The sequence below is a fragment of the Rousettus aegyptiacus genome, unplaced genomic scaffold (genome assembly GCF_014176215.1).
Source record: "Rousettus aegyptiacus isolate mRouAeg1 unplaced genomic scaffold, mRouAeg1.p scaffold_m13_p_12, whole genome shotgun sequence".
In the NCBI taxonomy this organism is placed as follows: domain Eukaryota; kingdom Metazoa; phylum Chordata; class Mammalia; order Chiroptera; family Pteropodidae; genus Rousettus; species Rousettus aegyptiacus.
In genome coordinates, this window is record NW_023416287.1 from 82404069 (window position 1) to 82422065 (window position 17997).

A 17997-nucleotide genomic window follows, 5' to 3' on the forward strand; every position below is an offset into this window, starting at 1 on the left:
TAGCGCAGACCTGAAAACCTTCAGGGGCATAGAAGCAGGAAGAAACACGTTCCCCACTGACCTTTCTTAAAGGGAGAATTGTGCAAATGCAGTGGTCACCTGAGTTGGAGGCCTCCTTGGCTTTGATGGATGGCTCTGCCCTCTGGGAGCCGGCTCAGAGCCACTCGGAGACAGGAGGATGTAGGGGACACACACAGAAAGTGCTCAGGTACCCGCAGACCTGTAAAGGGCAAGTGAAATCCACACATAATCCCTCGAGTTGTTTTAACCTGAAACTTAACTTTCGCCCAACATTCAAACTCTTTGCAAAGTCATTGATGAATAAGGATTGACAGCTTTATAGTCTGTCTCTTCTCCCTCTACCCATGACCTGCTCAGGGCAAGTGACCAAAAGTAAACAGCAACAATGAACTTAAAAGGCAGGACTAGAGAATCGATCCGCGGTTCCTGGAGGCTCTGTGTGTGCTCTGAACTTCTAAGGCAACATCCATTCTGCCATCACACTGTCTTCATAATACCCCCCGAAAAAAAGGACGCAGTCGAATTCCACCTCTCAGAATAAAGTCACCACTGAGAACAATACAGCAATAGTCTGCCAACCAGGTGAGTAACACAAGTTAATAATAGCTACCATTTATTGGGCCTTTAAAACACACACACACACACACGTGCGCGCGTGCGCGCACACACACACATGCACACACACACACATGCACACACACACACACAATACATGCACTGCGCCATACTAAATGCATTATGCGTATGATCTCACTGAATCCTTTTTCAAATCTGCAAAAATATCCTTTCATCCAGAAAATCCACTTCTAGAAATTTTTCCCACGTAAGTGATTGAAGATATGCCCCCAAATAGCATCTACAAGGACATTTGTCGAATACAAGCAAAAAATGAAAATAATAGAAAGTTCCAATAATTGAGGAGTAAAAATTACATTATATCCGTAAAATATAACGTCGTGTAGCCATTTAAAATTGAGTTGTTAAAGAATAATGACAAATAACACATGTCTGTGAGATATTCAGCAATACAGAGTATAGAAAAAAATATATGAATATTTTCGTAAATTCTAAGTATGTTATACACATGCATAAAATGTGTCAAATGAGACTCATCAACGTGGCATAAGATTATGGGTGGGTTTTCCCCTTCTTTTTATCTTCTTTTCTAATTTTGTATAATTCATAAGAAAAATAATTTTGAAATTTTGACCTAGGTATTATGTCCAAATCATTAACTTAGTAATAGCCCATTACACATATAAAGCCTTGTCTGTCTAAAATATGGTTTTACACGCTGTCTCAGCTGAGCCCCACGGCAACATTTTCCGATGGAGATCTTCAAATAGACCAAAACAACAACAAAAAAAATTGGAGAGAATGGCACAAAGAACCCAGAGCCCCCTCGCCTCTCGGCAGGCCCCTCTGGGGAAGGCTTGCCCCTGGCTGCCGTCCGCAGGGCACTGGCCCCAGCTCCCTGCTGCATCCGAGAGTCTGGAAGCAAGCCGCCTCTTTCTTCCTTCAGCTTCCCCTCCCTGCTCCCTCCATGAGTGCTTCAGTTCTCCAGGATCCTTCTCTGTTCAGGGACTGGGGCGAGGGAATATTCCGGAATACATGGCAAGCAAAGTCTCTGACCGAGAGTAGAGTCAGCAGAGTGATGCAGCTGGTTCGTGATGGCTCATGAAAGCCAGTGAGTGGCCTCTCGGCCCAATGCTGCCCTCGGTGACACCACAAAGGTAGCTTGAAATTGCCACGGCGGCGCATTTATATCGTGGAAATCAACAGACACTGTAAGCCAGGGCCTTTCGTCCACCCGCCCCCACCCGCCAGAGAGAGCCAGTTTTTAAACAGTTACCAGCATGCCACTGCCTAGTCTTAGAAATAGAAACTTGTATACTGAAATGAGGGGCAACCTTCTTAGACTCGTGATGCAGACAGGATTGCACCTGCGCAGACTAAAGCAGGATGTGAATGTTGTTTGAAAATGATAAAATATTATTCGGAAAACTTTAGGTATTTACAAACCTTGACCATTTGTCTACTCTTCACCTTCCTCGTGGCCACTTAAATTTCCTTTTGCTGTGTCCTCGTCAGAGTCAAAGGAAGACCATCTGGTACACTTCTTTCTAAACTTGATGGGTTCGAATGATGGTCGGAACAAGAAGAGTGGCCTGTTCGCCACTTAGGTGCCGAGGCAGTGTCAGCCAACACCACGGTCTTGGCCCTGAGACGTCCTTCTGGGGTCCCTGGGGCTTGTTTGCCTCTGCTCTGGCTCCTGGCCCTTGGGCCACCCCTACTGAGGCTTTATGAACGATCTCTGCTCTTTCTGCACTTGAGGACAACTCAGCTGGGAGCGAAACTTGATCAGGAGATAATTCATCCCAGATGATGCTAACGCGGACAGAAATAACAAGCAGAAGCATTCGGCAGCACATAGCCTTAGTCTGGGGGAATCCATTTAAATTTTTTTGAGAAGTGACTATAACTGGGCTGCCCCATACCCTCAAAATGTTACCTCAGGTTGCACAGTTGCAATCAAACGTGTGAAGAGACATTCAGCTCTCGGGAAGGTAAGGCCAGGCTAACCTTTCCTATCCGATAGCACCATGGCTCAGCTGGGTGCTTGGTCTGGGGTGGGGGGGATAGCGAAGGGATCAGCATAAAACCCTGAAGCTATTGCAGGCTCCCGAGGATCAAAGGATTGTAGCAAAGGATAACCTGCGACCGGAAATGAAAGAAAGCGTCGCAGACGCGCGGAGATGCAGGAGGGCTGAGCAGAGGTGCAGAGAGGTCTGGAGGATGCAAAAGGGCGAAGGGCTGCATGGAGGAGCCGTCGTCTCTCTGTTGGTCAAGTTCGGAGGCAGAGGAAGAGGTCGGAATTCACGGTTTGATACGGTTTTTTTTTTTTCTTTTCTTTCACGGACTTGACATGAGCAAGACACAAATAAAAGAAACTTCTTGTTGGTAGGGCGTAGCCCTGAGAAAAGACCCTTTGGCTTCGGGAGAAATAGGAACCGTGAAACCAGACAGTGGGCAGGGTGTGATGACGGTACTGTGGTAAGAGGGTCGCTCAGGTACCAGCGAGGCCCCTGGGCAGTTTTCGGGGCCGGCCCTGGACACTGCGCTCCACGGCGTTCTCTCGGGCTGTTGCGGATGTCATAAGGTTCGGCCGTCTGGGGTGACGACCGTGAAGAAGCCACCCTGACAAACTGCGAGCGGGCTCTCAGAGGACCACTGCTGATCTTACAGGCGAGCTTAAGTGCCCTGAACAACTACCAACTGCTGCACGTGGTCGTCGCCTGTGACAGTTCCCCGGGCCCAGCGAGGCGAGAAGGGGAGCAGAGCCCCCCCCACTCTTCCCAACTTTGCCATCAGAAAGCTCCTTTCCCACCCAGCCCTCTGGCTGGAACTGATCCGGAGAACCACACCTGGGATTCTGTGAGTACAACAGGCTTGTGGGATTTTGTTGGGGATAATCGGAATCTTACTAAAAATGATTAAAATATCTAGTCACCATGGGGTAGCTTCTGGCTCTAAATATACAGTGATGTATAGAGTGAACTGCCTCTCTGTATGTATAATGAATCTGGAGAACAATGTAAGTATGCATTCCATATATATCATGTCCATCGTCCCAGAAAAGTTCCCTTTTAGGCAGTAGCGTGCTGGTAAATGGTCACCTACTAGCATTCTGAAAAAAACAACATATATATATGTGTGTGTGTGTGTGTGTGTGTGTGTGTGTGTGTGTGTGTATGTTTATTATAAATGTTACTAATATAAGAGATGTAGGAAACACAATTCACAGATATTAATAAAATGCACAATACTCTTTACCATAAATTCCATGGAGTCAATTGGTTCTCAAAGATTGCAATTGTTGATTTTTACCAAGCTCTGGTTATCTGTAGCCAACCTATAGTTACAACTGATTAACCGGTGTAGTTCTGACACGATGTTGACGTTTTCATTTATGCTAATGAGTACTACAAACATGAAGCAACGTGCGTGGAAACTTCGCCCAGATACATCAGACAATGGTTTTCATACAACGGAAGAACAATTTCCTTGCGTTTTTATGCTATTCACAGTGTAATAGCTCACAGCCACGACTTTTAATCTGCGTGATCAACATTTTTCCCCATCGCGTTCTTAAGTCTAGATAATCAACAAAACAATCAATCAAGTCCTAAATTTGCTGATTTCCAGTGTAAAAAGTGCTACTGCAGCCAGTTTTAAGCCATCGACGCGGTGTCCCTGAACGGAGCTGTCAAGCAGCACAGTAGCTCGTCACCATGTGGTAGTTCTACTTCATAGGTCCAAATGACATTAACGACCTGCAGGACAAAGTTAGTAACATACAGTAAAGGCATTGGGAAGTGGTGGAGTTCATCTTCACTTTTGTTTTGAATGCAATTTAATGGTAAGTTATAGAATTTTTAACGATCGCTGTGTTGAACAACCCGAAAATTTAATATTCGGCTCTCGCGAGCCAGCATACCTTGGATCATACCCTTGCGTACCCTATTCTGTCCCAAATATAGACATCTTTTTAAATAAGGAAAAAGTAAAAAATACTGAATACTTGAATACTTTGCGAATTCTCAGGGTAAAATCTATTATATCGTAATATGTCAAGAAAGCAAAGCTTCGACCCCTGGAGGGGACCAGAGGTTGGTCTGTGTGTTCCCACTTCAGGAGCAGGCTGCTCAGAGCGTGTGCCTGGGACGTCAGAGGGACAGCGATCGAGCAACCAGGACAGGACCCAATTCCTGCCCAAGGGCTTATAACAAGGGCTCAAAGCAGGCTTTTTTCCAAAAATGTTTTTAATTCCAACATCCCTCTTAATGGCTTACGGTTGACTAATTTAGCCAGTAATTGTTATACTAAAAATAGAAGCTAATGATTTCAGCTAAAAACAGCTAAGCCGGTACTATCAAAGTATGCTTATTGTACGAAACTGATTATCACTGAAGTACATTTGTTTTCCACTTCTTTATCCCAGTAGAAAGGCTTACTAAGATGCCCACATCAAAAGCAAAAGCATTTCTTCCTCTCCTGAGACCCCAGACTATTAGGAACGTGTTGTCTGGAGGGCACCCACTTCCCAGAGCTCGGCTGAGAGGCATCTCACGCAGGCGTATCCCTCAGAGGGTACTACCCACTACGGCTCATCATATTGGTCCCACTCGGCAGCATCAACTCATTTCTCCTGAGCACCCACAGGCCCTCACCAGCCAGCTCGGTGCCATATAGCTCGGCACACTTTGGTTTCCAAACTTAAGTGCATTTTGAAAAGAAGCAAGGCTTTTAAGGCAAAGATGAGATCAGAATTATGCCACACAACTGTCCAGCTGGAAGAAATCTAGCAAAATAAGAGAAAAAATAAAGTTTTCAGGTTCCACTGTTTGAATTCACCAGGCATGCTAGAAGGTAAGCACCTGAAACGTCAATATGCTGATGACATGATTAAATATTTTAACTAGCAACCATTCAGAGCAGAATTCAGATTTCCTGAGCCACCCGATATTCAGATTTAATCCATTTGATGCACGTTCCCCGAAACTTTATGACGCTTGTTTCTATAACATGAATTTGGAGTGTCACAAAAAGCCACCAGGACTGGAGAAGTTGCTGAAGGGCTTCTCACAGAGAAACCTCAATTATTAGGCAACGAGAACAAAATTCCTAGGAATGCTCTTTGCTAAGCCTTTCTGGGGCATGACCTTGATGAAATGGTCTTAATTTTACAGTTTTTAGAAATAACGAAAGAGATGATTAGCTTTGTCTCCCTCTGAGGAGTGCCCACATTGCCGATAACACCGGGAAGCTGAATGGCTTTGATGTAGGGCACTAGTGTTAGTGTCAGCTCAGAATTTTCTTTTCCAGCTTGTGACACCTCGACAGATATCCCATTTCCACCTAATGCTGGGAAGCCTGTTCCTATGCCATCTTCAGGATGCTGGCAGAGGGGCGTCTTTCAGGCTAAGAGCTTCACTGTGTGGTCTTAGGCACCTGTATGTGCGCATGTGCACACACACACGCGCGCGCGCGCACACATACACACACACACACACAGATACCAGTTCTTCTGGCCGCCAGCTCCAAATTCTGCCCTCCAGCTATAGCTACTCAAACCGGCCCCTTCTCACATCCTGGCCCAGCCCCAGAATGAAGTAGCAAACACAGCAGAGCTCTGAGGGCTGCAGGCCCACGTGGTCACCTATGCTTGGGTGGGTGCAGGTCTTCGGACTGCCGCTGCTCAGGGTGGGCTCCCCCTTGTCGTGGTCTAATCACGTGTTTTGGATAAACACAGTGGCATCAGATTGGGCAACTGCTTTCCACTTGCATACCTTAAATTAGGATTTCTTGGATTAAATACCTAATGTATGAGATTAGATTAGCTGATAGGGGGGAAAAAAAATCATCAACTTTAAGACTTATCCCAGCAAATCATTGTATTTTCCCCCAAGAAGGAAAAGATATTTTTAAAGAGCAGCCGAACACGGAAATGATGTAAATTTGCGATTGTTAACATTAGGTACCTTCTGACAGGCTTAGTTTAGGCAATTCAGAGCAGAAAATCCACTTTCTCTTCGTACTGATGTAACCATCCTCATCTGAATAATCTCAGCCATAGGGAAAAATTTAACGGAATCCTAGAAAAATGTTGTATTCTGCGCATGGGCTCATCTGAGTAAGGATGTGTACCGAGGAAGAGTCACGGATCTTTACTGTTTAGTCGGCACCAACACGCCACTGATATATCTACTTTTATTTATTTTTATTTTTTACAATGGAATACTATTCGGCTTTTTCTGAACATTTTATTTATTTGTTTAACGTTTTATCCTCCCCCCCCATACCTACTTTTATTTTTTATTTTTATAATGGAATATTATTCAGCTTTTAAAAAACGTTTTATTTATTCGTTTAACATTTTATCCCCCACCCCCACCCGGTAACTGATATCCCAACTTTTAAAGGGCTCTTTACAAGTTTTATTTCTCCTGATATGAAGCAAATTTTCTTTGAGTGCAAAAATGTCTCTTGGTTTTAAAAAATAAGTAGTTCTAGAATGCATAATTCCAAAGAAGAGTTCCTTCTACGCTATACGCACAGGGGCCTGGGCCTTCTGTGACTCTGGCAAGGTAAACCGCCTCATCATCACAGCTCCTGTACGTTTTCTGTGTAAGCTGATTCATCAATTAAAGCCAGGTCTGCACATAACTGCAGCTTGAAGAAACTGCCAGCAGTGTGCATCGCTAATGACCAGGACGAGCATTTGTACTTCAAAGTTGATAAACAGGATAACAATTCTCAAAGACTATTAGCTCTAAAAAGAGCAATTGCTGATTTTGTCCTACCAAATGCTACCCTTGCATGTGACCCTTACCCATCTTTGGTTAATCACGGTCAAAAGTAACATTTCTTAGAATGACACATGTCATGGGCAGTGAGCCCAATATCATTTGCCTTTCACCGCAAAGGCTAGTCTGATCAGAATCAAGGATATTATTCCAGACAGCCTTGTCACTGTCACTGTGGAAGTTTCCTTAGCAAATGAAGGGCTTCAGATTCCCTAGCAAGAGCTCCCAAACTGGAATTTTCTGCAACAAGTCCATAAGAATATATATTCAATTCTAAAGTAAGGTAAGGTGGGTGCTCAGGAAATTTCCTGAAGGAGAATGGCCATGAGCATAACCTGACTCCCAGCACACGCCACTAACCCAAAGAACTCACTTCACGTGGGACACTCGAAGTCTACCCTGAACCTACCCTCAAAAGCTGATGGAAACAGACGAGGAAAATTCTTAAGAACTACCCATACCTTGTACCTTTCTCTAGAAACACCATCTACTAATAGGAAAACCAATTTAAAAAATATATATATAGATGCTACTCAAATTTCAGAGCCGTTATCAGTGTGGGCAAACTATTAACTAAAGTGGCTAGTAGGCATGTTTCTTTTCTTGTATTACAAAGTGAATTCCTATTTAACAATTTTGATTATTAACTAATTTGGATTAGTTATAATTTAACAGAGAACATGAATCCAACTGTTTAAAGCCTTAATGACACCATAAAACTTATTAATATAGTAAATCCTGAATATGGAAGATCTGACTTCTCTAATACTTCTACTTTATGAACTGGATTTTTTAAAAGATCAAAAAAATACTCTTTTGAAGAACAAAGTTCTAGGACAATGAGGAAAGACAAAATAATCAGTACAAATTCATTATGGATCCGTCAGAGATTTTTTAATCCATTTAAATCTAAGTATAGAAGATCAGACTGTGATCCTACATTATTTCTATATTTTTAGAACAACTTTTCACTCACAAAGTCAAGGTTACAATGGCCTTAAAAATATCCACAGAAAAAGACTGACATGAAATACAATATGATGAGCGGTTGTTGCATCGGGGCGGTTACTTTCCTTTTCTCTATTTTTGAAATTTCCTATAGCATGTCATATAATCTTTGTAATAAAATATCATAAGAAAATTCAAGGGTATAAAACACAGCTGACTTTATAAAATAATTCTGCAAAGAAATGTGCGGAAAGGAGACATTCGACCAAGATGAGAAAGATGCGCGATGGGAAGGCTCCCTGGGGCCCTGGGCGGGGCCTGAAGGATGAAGGCCATCATTCGCCTTTCCTGGCACCACTGTCCCTGGGGACAGGAGACAGCGGGAGCCCCCTCCCTTGTGGTACACAGATTCCTACCAAGGCACGTATGACGAACACTGCACTTCTACACATTTATTAGCCTTGTGTGCCTGGGGGATCTCAGAGCACATGTGGAATCTGGACTTGATTCGGTTTTATCGTGAGGAAAGGGAGGTTCACACACAAGTACCAAAAGGACCATGACAGCGACAGCACTGGCAAAAGCAGCCGCTGCAGGCAACCAAACCGCGTCGTCGGCATTCTGCAAGCCATGCGCTTGGGTGAGATTAGGTAACATTTCTTTTTCATATTATATTTTATTTATTTAAACTCTGTTCACTTAGAAGAAAAAAAAAAACTATATGCAAAGGACTGTAAACAGATGTCATTCCCACTGACAGCCCACAGAGGGCACTCTCCGTACCCTTGCAGGAGGTTTTTTGGGCAATAAAATCAAAATCTCTTTATTTAAAATGTGTGCATATGAAAAAATTTTAAAACTCATTTTTAAAATAGCCTAGTGGCCATTCCAAACTAGTAACTTTACCCAGAGAGAGGGAATATACTGTATTGATATATAAAAATAGAAAACTCTCCATAAGAATTTCAGAGTCCAGTTCTCAAGAAATCACACAGGGACGTGTGCCCACAGGCTACACGTCTCCTACTGTAACTCCCGTGATCTCTGAAGTCGTCTTCCTCTACGGAGGCATCGGGAGGCTGGGCATGTACCCAGCCCCAGGGCGGGGGCCCGTGGCAGGTGTCACAGCTGCTGGCTGGTGAAGAAGGATTTGGTCTCCCTGCAGACAGGATTCACACAGAGTGGACAGCTCAATGTCAACTGCTTGGAGCACAGCTCGTTCGACTGGATGTGTGAATGCACCAGATCGGCTAGAGCCTGCAGGGTGGACGGCAAGAAGCAAAGGTTCCTCAGAGGCAAAATCTCTGCTCATCTCCCATGGAGTCCCCCGCCCACCCCCTGCTCATCTGCACAGGTGACCACTCTGGCTGGGGGTTCTTTTCATTTGAATTATGAATCCTTTGAACCAAATTCTATAGTATCTTCTTCTCCCAGGAAGCCTCACTTGGAGGAAACTTCAAATAGAGATTTTAAAAAACGAAATCTTCTTACCCCACCCGCTAAACCTTGTCTCTGAAAGGCAGCTTTTTAAATCAGACATAGGTATAGGCGAGTAGAAATCAGAAAAGTGGGGCTATCGAGAGGAAAAAAAGACTGAGAGTATAAGGAATTCGATTTTATTTTTGTAATTAATTGGAACTCAAAATGTTCTAATATGTGAGAAAACCAATATTCTGTAAGAGTGTCTCAGAGGATCACTCTCCGATACGTTCTGCTAAAATGGCTGTAACGCTATAGATACCTTAGAGAACAATGGATTTCCATTAAGAGACTCCGCTCTTCTGATGTTTTCAACTCCACACTGAATCGAATGAGAAAAGGGAGGAAAAACACGTACATGTTTTATTTTCTCTACGAAAAATAAATAAACACGCAGAGATATACACGAAGACGCCTCAAAGTCTGACTTCGAAAGAGTTCCCGGACTGCGCAGAAATGAAAAGCAGTCGCAGGACCAAGCCCATGTGGCGATCTCCACCTTCGTTATCATCAAACTGCTCTTCGACTTCTGTTCCTTCCCCCACCCCACTACCTTCCCCCAGGTGCTTTGCTTCCAAACCATTCCTGAGGTTGTATACGAGGGGATTCCCAAGTCATTGAAATCTGTTTACCGTTTTTATTGCACCTCTGTAATACATGCCTCTATGGACTCCACCTACGGAGAACGTTGCTTTAAGTAAGTAAAGTTTTATATCTGTTTTGATTCCACGTGTCAAAAGAGGTCAATTAATTTAATGCGTATTGAACCTAGACTGGACCCGATTTGGAGCTGGATTTTAAATATATTAATATTTAAAAATTCGAGGATCGTTTCGCTACCACTCCTGTTCTCCTCTCCAAAAAATATCCAGTTAATGATCCCCCAAGTAAATGAGAATTATCTAATTATGATTCACTCAGGTAGCAAGGATCTTCTCTTTCCCTTTCCAAAATGCTGATGGCTTTTCGGCTGCATTAACACCAGGAGATGGGCATGGGAAAAATGCTGAGATTCAGCAAACGCATAGTTCCCAACTTGGAAAGAACCTGTATTCTAAACCTTCAGGGAGAAGTCAGTGGCCCCAAGGTAGCCAGCGTTGGCCAGCAGTGCTCTGAAACACGACTGGAGGGAGAGGTAAAGGACTCATCTCTGTAGGGCAAAGCGGTAAAATGTGAATCGACATTCAAATCCCATTCTAGAAACTTATCCCAAGAAAATAATGGGAAAAGTAAAAAAGAAAATGATGTTTATTTATTACAGAGCAGTTTGACGACAAAAAATTAGAAACATCTTCAACATATGCTAATCAGGGATTTGTTAAAAATAATTATAAACATCTAATTATATTTATTGATTTGGGCCCATAACATATTTTTAAGGGAAAAAATAGTTACAAAACAGTGTGTAAAAAACACCATTTTTATTAAATGTGTAGAAGTATACCATTTAAATTAAAATACAGATACATATAGAGGAGAAAGGGGACTTAACTTTTATTAAAATATTAGCATTCTATGTCTGAGGGGTAAGATTCTGAGTGAGTTCTATGTTATACTTCTCTCAACTGGCTGAGCTTTTTATTATTTTTATTATCGAAAAGTAATATTTACTTCTGCTTGAGGAAAAATTCAAACTACTTTTTAAATAAAGTTAGTTGTTTTAAACATAGTATATTCTCCCATCAAAAGAATAAAATAAATTGTTGCTAGATGGTTTTCTTTATTCTCTATATGGGCTAATTTATCAGTCGCCAATAATCCATTTGATTACTAAGGAATGGCCTCAGTTTGATAATATGAATGAATGTACATTATCATTTAATACAAACAAAACTTGTTTTTTCCCAAGTATGAACTATATTTGCACGTAAGTCCTTTCAGCAAGCTCGCATTAGCCAAGGTCATGGTGAGACACAGAAGGCATTATTACGTGAAATCCACAGACCACCCTGCAACCTCATTTTAGCCAATTACAACTTTCCTATAAATTCTTTATCAGAACTACTGACAAGTGATTTAGGTACCCTCTAACTTCATCGATGCTTGATTGATGACCGGCATGTATACACAAAAGCCTGTGAGGCCGGGTGCTGGCTGAAGCTTCCCCCAGCCCGCACCCTGCCCTGCACCTGCCATCCAGCTCCATCAATCACACATGGGATGACCAGGGCCAGGAGTTCTGGCAGAAGATGGGGGGAAGGGCTTCTTGGGTCCCAATGCTTCCACAACTCCCACGGAAACAATGCCATAATCGGACTCAGGTTTCAGGCTGGCCCTCAGAAACCATGAGACAGGAGAACAATAGTTTTTCTCCATTCTGAATGACAATTCACATCCATCTTACATTACAGGACACTAAGAATGGTATTTGTTATTTCAATAACCAGATTGATCACAACACAGCAGCAAATAGCTAATTAAGTGCATAAGAAAGGTAGTCAAGAAAATTACAACACACCCTGCTCAGTATTCATTCCACGCTCTTCTCTTAAATGACAATGACTCCTAAATACCTCAGAAACCCAGGGAAAAGCAATGTAATAGCCTCAAGTAAAGGGCAAAGAAAAGGAATTATAAGATAATAAAAATTTTGGCCTCCAAATTGGTAAGAAGGACAATTACATTTTCTTTAGGAAATACGGTTTTTATTACTTTTAGGTAGTACAGTAACTCGAACTAAACAAAATGGTGTCACCCCCAACGGGCCACCTAGTTTCAGAAAGGCGGGAAAGTGCTTCCCCACCGCTGACCTGGAATTAACCCGATGTGTTCAGGTTATTGCTCAGATTAAGTATCATTCAGAACAAGGAGGACGCAGCACGTGCAAATATATATACCAAACAATACTTCTGAGTGATACAATTAGATCACTACAGAGAAAGCTGATACAATTAGATCACTACAGACAAATCACAATGGGATTAACAAGCCGGACGTCAGGACTTACCTCATTAGCTAGAACCTGAGAGTACTCGATATCCAGTTCATACAGTGTCTCAATGTGATCGCTGGTAAACGCTATTGGAACCAGAAGGATGTTCTTCCAGCCCCTCTTGCAAAGCCCTTTGATAGTCTCGTCTGTCTGAGGACCCAGCCAGGGCATCGGACCAACCTACGAGAAAGGAGGATGCATGCAGAGGAACCACCTCTCCCACTGTGCCCACTGCCCTGGGCACGCGCACCCCCCTCGGGAGCAAGTGCCATGCTTTACACCTGCTTTAATGGGTTCTGGTACTTCTAGGCGTTGGTAGGATATAAATGACAATTTCTGTCATTACGACAGAAAGTAACACATTAAGTAAAGGAAGCTCGACTAGCTGCTTGACTTCCCTTCCACCTTGCTTGCTTGTGGAGTTCTTTCTGCCTACGGTGAGCAATTGGGTTCCACGACAGTCTGTCTACGTAAAAGAGCCAAATCTCATCATTTTATAACAAAGTCCTAAAATGGACCTCCTCAAAAGAGCTGACTGTGAACGTACAGAAGACACCTACCTTGGACTGCCAGACCAGTCGGTAGGGGTTGGAGTAACTCAGCTTCTCCATGACTCTCTGGACGGTGGCGCCCACCTCCTGAGGATAGGGGTCCCCTCTGTTGACCACCTGCAGCGGAGACACAAGGGGGTTCGGTCGCCAAAACTGTGCAGGGCTCGGCGGCCTCACCCCGCGTGGTGACATGGCGTGAGCCTGGGCCTGCAGCCATCCCCTGCTGTCTCCTGCACTGACCACAACACAACCTGAGCTCAACCGCCGAATCCCCTTGGAGCCATTTCTTCCCTGGCCAAGGGGGACACTGTGCTCAATCACCTCCAAGGTCTCAAAGAATATGTCAAATTGGATGTTCCACGTTAGTCGTGGGAGACTGACGACATACAACAATGGGTGGGTGTCTTTATGCCCTCCTCCGAAATAGGGAAATGACGCAGAAAAGCTGGGCAGGAAGAGTCAGCACAGGATGGGACTTCCGCCTTGGGAGTCGCTCGAGTGGCTGATTTCAGAACAGGAATTGAAGGAGTGTTCTACGGATAATGTACAGAACTGAGCCGATGGGGTCCAGGTCAAGAAAAGGGGGAACCGCTAGCGGAATAGAGAAGGCAGCAGCACCGGGGTCCAGACCGCGGGCCCCTCAGGAGTACGACCTGTGCCTTCTCATTCCCGCTCTCTGTCCACTGCAGAAGAACGCTCCGCGGACAGCGGACGTCTGATAAGTCAGAACAGCTTGTTAATACCTTTTAAAATGTTCGACGGAAATTTCATTTTTAATGCTTTAATATTGTCGTGTACTGGCTCCCTAATACGCTTACCCTGCTGTATTTCTTCCCATAACACTTATTTCCTCCTAATATGCCATAAGATTTTCTTACATGTTTATTATCTTTCCTCTCATTGTCTGGGGGCAAGGATTTTTGTCTATTTTGTTTATTCCCATCTGGTGCCTGGGTGCTGCAGGTGCTCAGTAAATATTGTTGAAGCGAAATAATGAAGAATAAGTTTATGATATTACTAAAAGTTAGTAAAAAAAAAACACAAGAAACAGAAGTGTGGAAGGAATGAGGGAAATATAAAGTCGTCATCAGGAAAGCACAGAAATAATTGCCACAGTCGAGATCCACTAATGGATACCAAAATTAGTGGGCAGAAGTCTGAGAAACAAGACATTTGCATGGTCTGGAAGAATCTCCCCTAAGATATTTTCAATTACGAAGAGAAAAAGAGTAACTATACAATGGACAAATCCAGCAGACACCACCCTAGACAAATGACGAATGACCACCAACACCAGCAGCAAGTCCCACTGCCATTAAGTGTCCCTGATACGATGTCCTGGGAAGGACAGGTCGCCTCTGGGGTAGTCTTCCCTATAACACGTAATCTCTGCCTAATCCCGAGGAAGCACATCCAAACACAGGAGCAGGCTACCAGACAACTGACATGCTACAAAGCCGTTCTTCAAAAACATCAAGGTCATGAAAGATAAGAAAAGTATGAGGAACTGCCCCAGACTGAAGGATACTGAGGACATGACGAGCGAATGTGAGGTGGGGTCCTGGACTGGATCCCGGAAGGACAGCCGGAAGTGGCGGACTCCGAGGGAAGCCTGGCCTCGGTTACGGGCCCTGCACCACGCTCGAGGTCCTGCTCTCCCTCCTGTGCTTACGCGAGATGCCGATGTTAGGTGCAGCCACATGAAGGGGACATGGCAGCTCTTTGCGTTGTGTTTGCAAATCTTCTGTAGGTCTAAAATGACTTCAAGGTAAGTTTTTAAAAAGTCACGAAGAGGGGAAAGTCATCAGAAGCAAACGCAGGGGAAAGGAGGCGCTTGCGAGATCCGTTTTCTTCCTCTATGATCGCACTCTCTCCCCGTACCCCTTCCTCATCCTCGTGACGTCCCTCCATCCCACACAGAACCCCTGGGCAGCAAAAATAAAATAAAATAAAATAAAACCTGGAAGCAGCATGCTCAGTCCCGAAGAGTTGAAAAGGGAAGCAGCACCTGGAAACGTTCACGTATAAAAACGCGCTTCCTCCTTTCTCAGTTCAAGAGCTTCCCTTCTGGCACTGCAGACGCGGCCTCGTCACACACAGGACGGTTAACAAATAGGAGGAGTGTGGAAACGGAAGAGGGGCATGTGAAGAGTGCTTGCATAAGGCAAGAAAGGAGAATCTGAACCTGTTCAAATAAGGTAAGCGTGCTTCCAGAAGAGAGAAATTTCTCTCCGGAGCCATGTATTGCTGAAATGCAGGAGCGGAAAAGCTGCAAAGGGCTTGACCCTGGTGACCGCCAGGGGGCAGTAAAGACCAATTAGAAGAGTGGCCCCGACACTAAAGTTAACGCCATTAATCCTGGAGTTAAAACCTCAGGGACGCCTAAGAAAATGTAATTCTCCTCCTCTCCAGCTCTGAAAGCAAAGACACAATGCTGCTTCTAAGCTGATGAAACTGGCTGCTTAGTCTAAGCACTTCTATATATTGCGCAGCACGCCAGTTCAATCATTCTTGATCCTAAAAATGCAACAGATACGGTACAGATGCTGTATTTTGATGAACAGCCAGGGTAATATGATAAACGAAGGAGCAAGCGGATCACAATTTGAGGCACTCTACATTCACTTGCCAAAGTGTGGTCCCTAGTCTTAGCGAGTGAAAAATGGTCATCGCTTCCTGGAATTCAAACAGCCGCTTGATAAGCTTAAGGACAGAAGAATGGGATTGAGAGCAATCAGTCTGAATGGTGGTCCTATGAGTCAACCCACTGAAACATCGGGCAGGAAAAAGCAATCTTCTTAACTGTCCCACTTACTAAAAAAATCTTATACGTGATTAAATCTTCAAGTTATTATAATTTTTTATGCAATAAATTCTAAATATTATAATTTGAATGAGTTATTAGATTTCGAGAAGTGAGTTGAGTTAAAGGAGCACCACGTTAAGTCTGAGATTTTAGAATTTGTCCTTGCACTGGGCTCAGGACGTCGTAGAAGCTGGGTCCATGTTACACACTTAGGAATCTCCTGCCACGGGGTCATCCGACGAAATGTTCTTACTTACGGACATCGGCAGTGAGTGAGCCGAAAAAAGAATGACCACCTCGCTTCTCTTCTCCAGTGGGAAATGGTCCAGTTCTTTCAGAATGTGGTCTGCAAAGCACTGTGGGAACACCAAGAAAAGGGGATCCGAAGGAAGTGGGAGGAAAGAAATGGAAGGAAAAGACAATCTTTTAAAAATAAGAGCCACACCAAAACTCTCATTGCAACCCTCAGAAATTGGAACTCTCTTTTTGAAAAACTGCAAACAGTACAGTCTCTCTTGCTTTGGTTCATCATCAAAATGGCTCATAACGGTTTCAGGGGCCTAGGGAATTTGATGGGAAACTTCTAAAGCTCACTAATGGCTCACTGAAAATGAATGCTCTGGACCTGCCTCCCCGCGGGAGGAACAGGGCACACTTCCAGATGGAAAGGAAACACAGATGGGAAGGAGAAGTTGTTTTAAGACCTCTCATTTGCTCGGTTAGCATGAAAACAGCTTACGGGGTCTTTCTAAATCCCCTTAGTTTGGCTTTCAGGCACATCGCATTAAAATACATTAGACAGAAATAGGAGAGGAATAAGAAAATATTATCTACTTTTATGATCTTTTCCTTCCGAGCTCACTATCCTCACTGAGTCACTCTTCGTAACGACCTTCATCACGACAGATGAGGGGCTGTACAACTCTCATTAAATTCACAGAGGGGGGAAAGGCGCGCCGACTCGGGGGCCCATTCAGGCACATCTGTGGAACCTGGCTACGCACAGGCCCCGCCTCCTCCCCCAAATCTCTGTCCACCAGACCAGTTAATTCCTTCGTCTACTTGGCACTTTCTGATTCACATCAATAGGTGCTGAAATACCAGATCTGAAGAGGCTTTCTTTCATCTTCCACTTTAATCATTCTCTGTCATTGCACTTATAAAGCAAATGCTGCAAAGGACATTAATGGGTCAGTGGACAAAATTCTAATATGAACATAGATTAGATAAATTAATCAATGTTAAATTTACTGAAGTGGGATATTGCATCATGGTTATGAAAGAAATATATTCCTGCCATTTAGGTGTGAAGGGTGATTTTGTTATAAATATATGTATTTATATATGTACCCATAAAACTCACAAAAGATTCAAAAAATTTTATGTATATATAGACATACATTCAGGGATAAATGATAATATGTGAATCTAGGTAAAGAATAGATAAGAGTTCCTTATACTATTCTTGGTCTTGTAACTTTTCTGCATATTTGAAATTATTTCCAAATAAAAGGGTTTTTAAAAATATTATAGGCCCCTCTCAGTCTCTTTTCTCTGTCTCTCTCTCTGTCTCCTGCCCTGTCCCTCACTCTCTGCCTCTGAGAGGAGACCATATTCTGTCTGTGGAGTGTTATCCCTTTTCTAATAAACTTTCCTTTTGACTCTAAAAACTAAAAAAATGAAAATAAATAAAAATATAAATATTATGAAGGACAATTTACCAGAACCACATAAAATTATACTTGATATTTGGATATATCACTAGTTAATCCTAAAGGATGAGTACATTATCCCTCAATAAATATTAAGATATTATTAATCTTTCCAGAGCTTTTGAAATTTGATAAATAAATGCCCTATGGCATAACACCGTGTCTAGAGTCAGTTCCCTTT

At 43.3% G+C, this 17997-nt stretch overlaps 1 protein-coding gene across 2 annotated transcripts in view; it reads right to left on the minus strand.

Annotated features, from left to right (window-relative positions):
- Positions 1-8243: 8243 nt before the first annotated feature.
- Positions 8244-17997, minus strand: part of FECH (ferrochelatase) — a 29247-nt gene continuing 19493 nt past the window's right edge. For both annotated transcript variants that reach the window (XM_016129173.2, XM_016129174.2), the window contains exons 7-11: positions 16362-16460; positions 13308-13415; positions 12763-12927; positions 10078-10137; positions 8244-9593 (exon numbers count right to left, since the gene is read on the minus strand). In XM_016129173.2, coding sequence (XP_015984659.1) covers positions 9459-9593; positions 10078-10137; positions 12763-12927; positions 13308-13415; positions 16362-16460 — 567 coding nt within the window. In that variant the 3' untranslated portion in view covers positions 8244-9458. The remainder of the gene's footprint in view (positions 9594-10077; positions 10138-12762; positions 12928-13307; positions 13416-16361; positions 16461-17997) is intronic.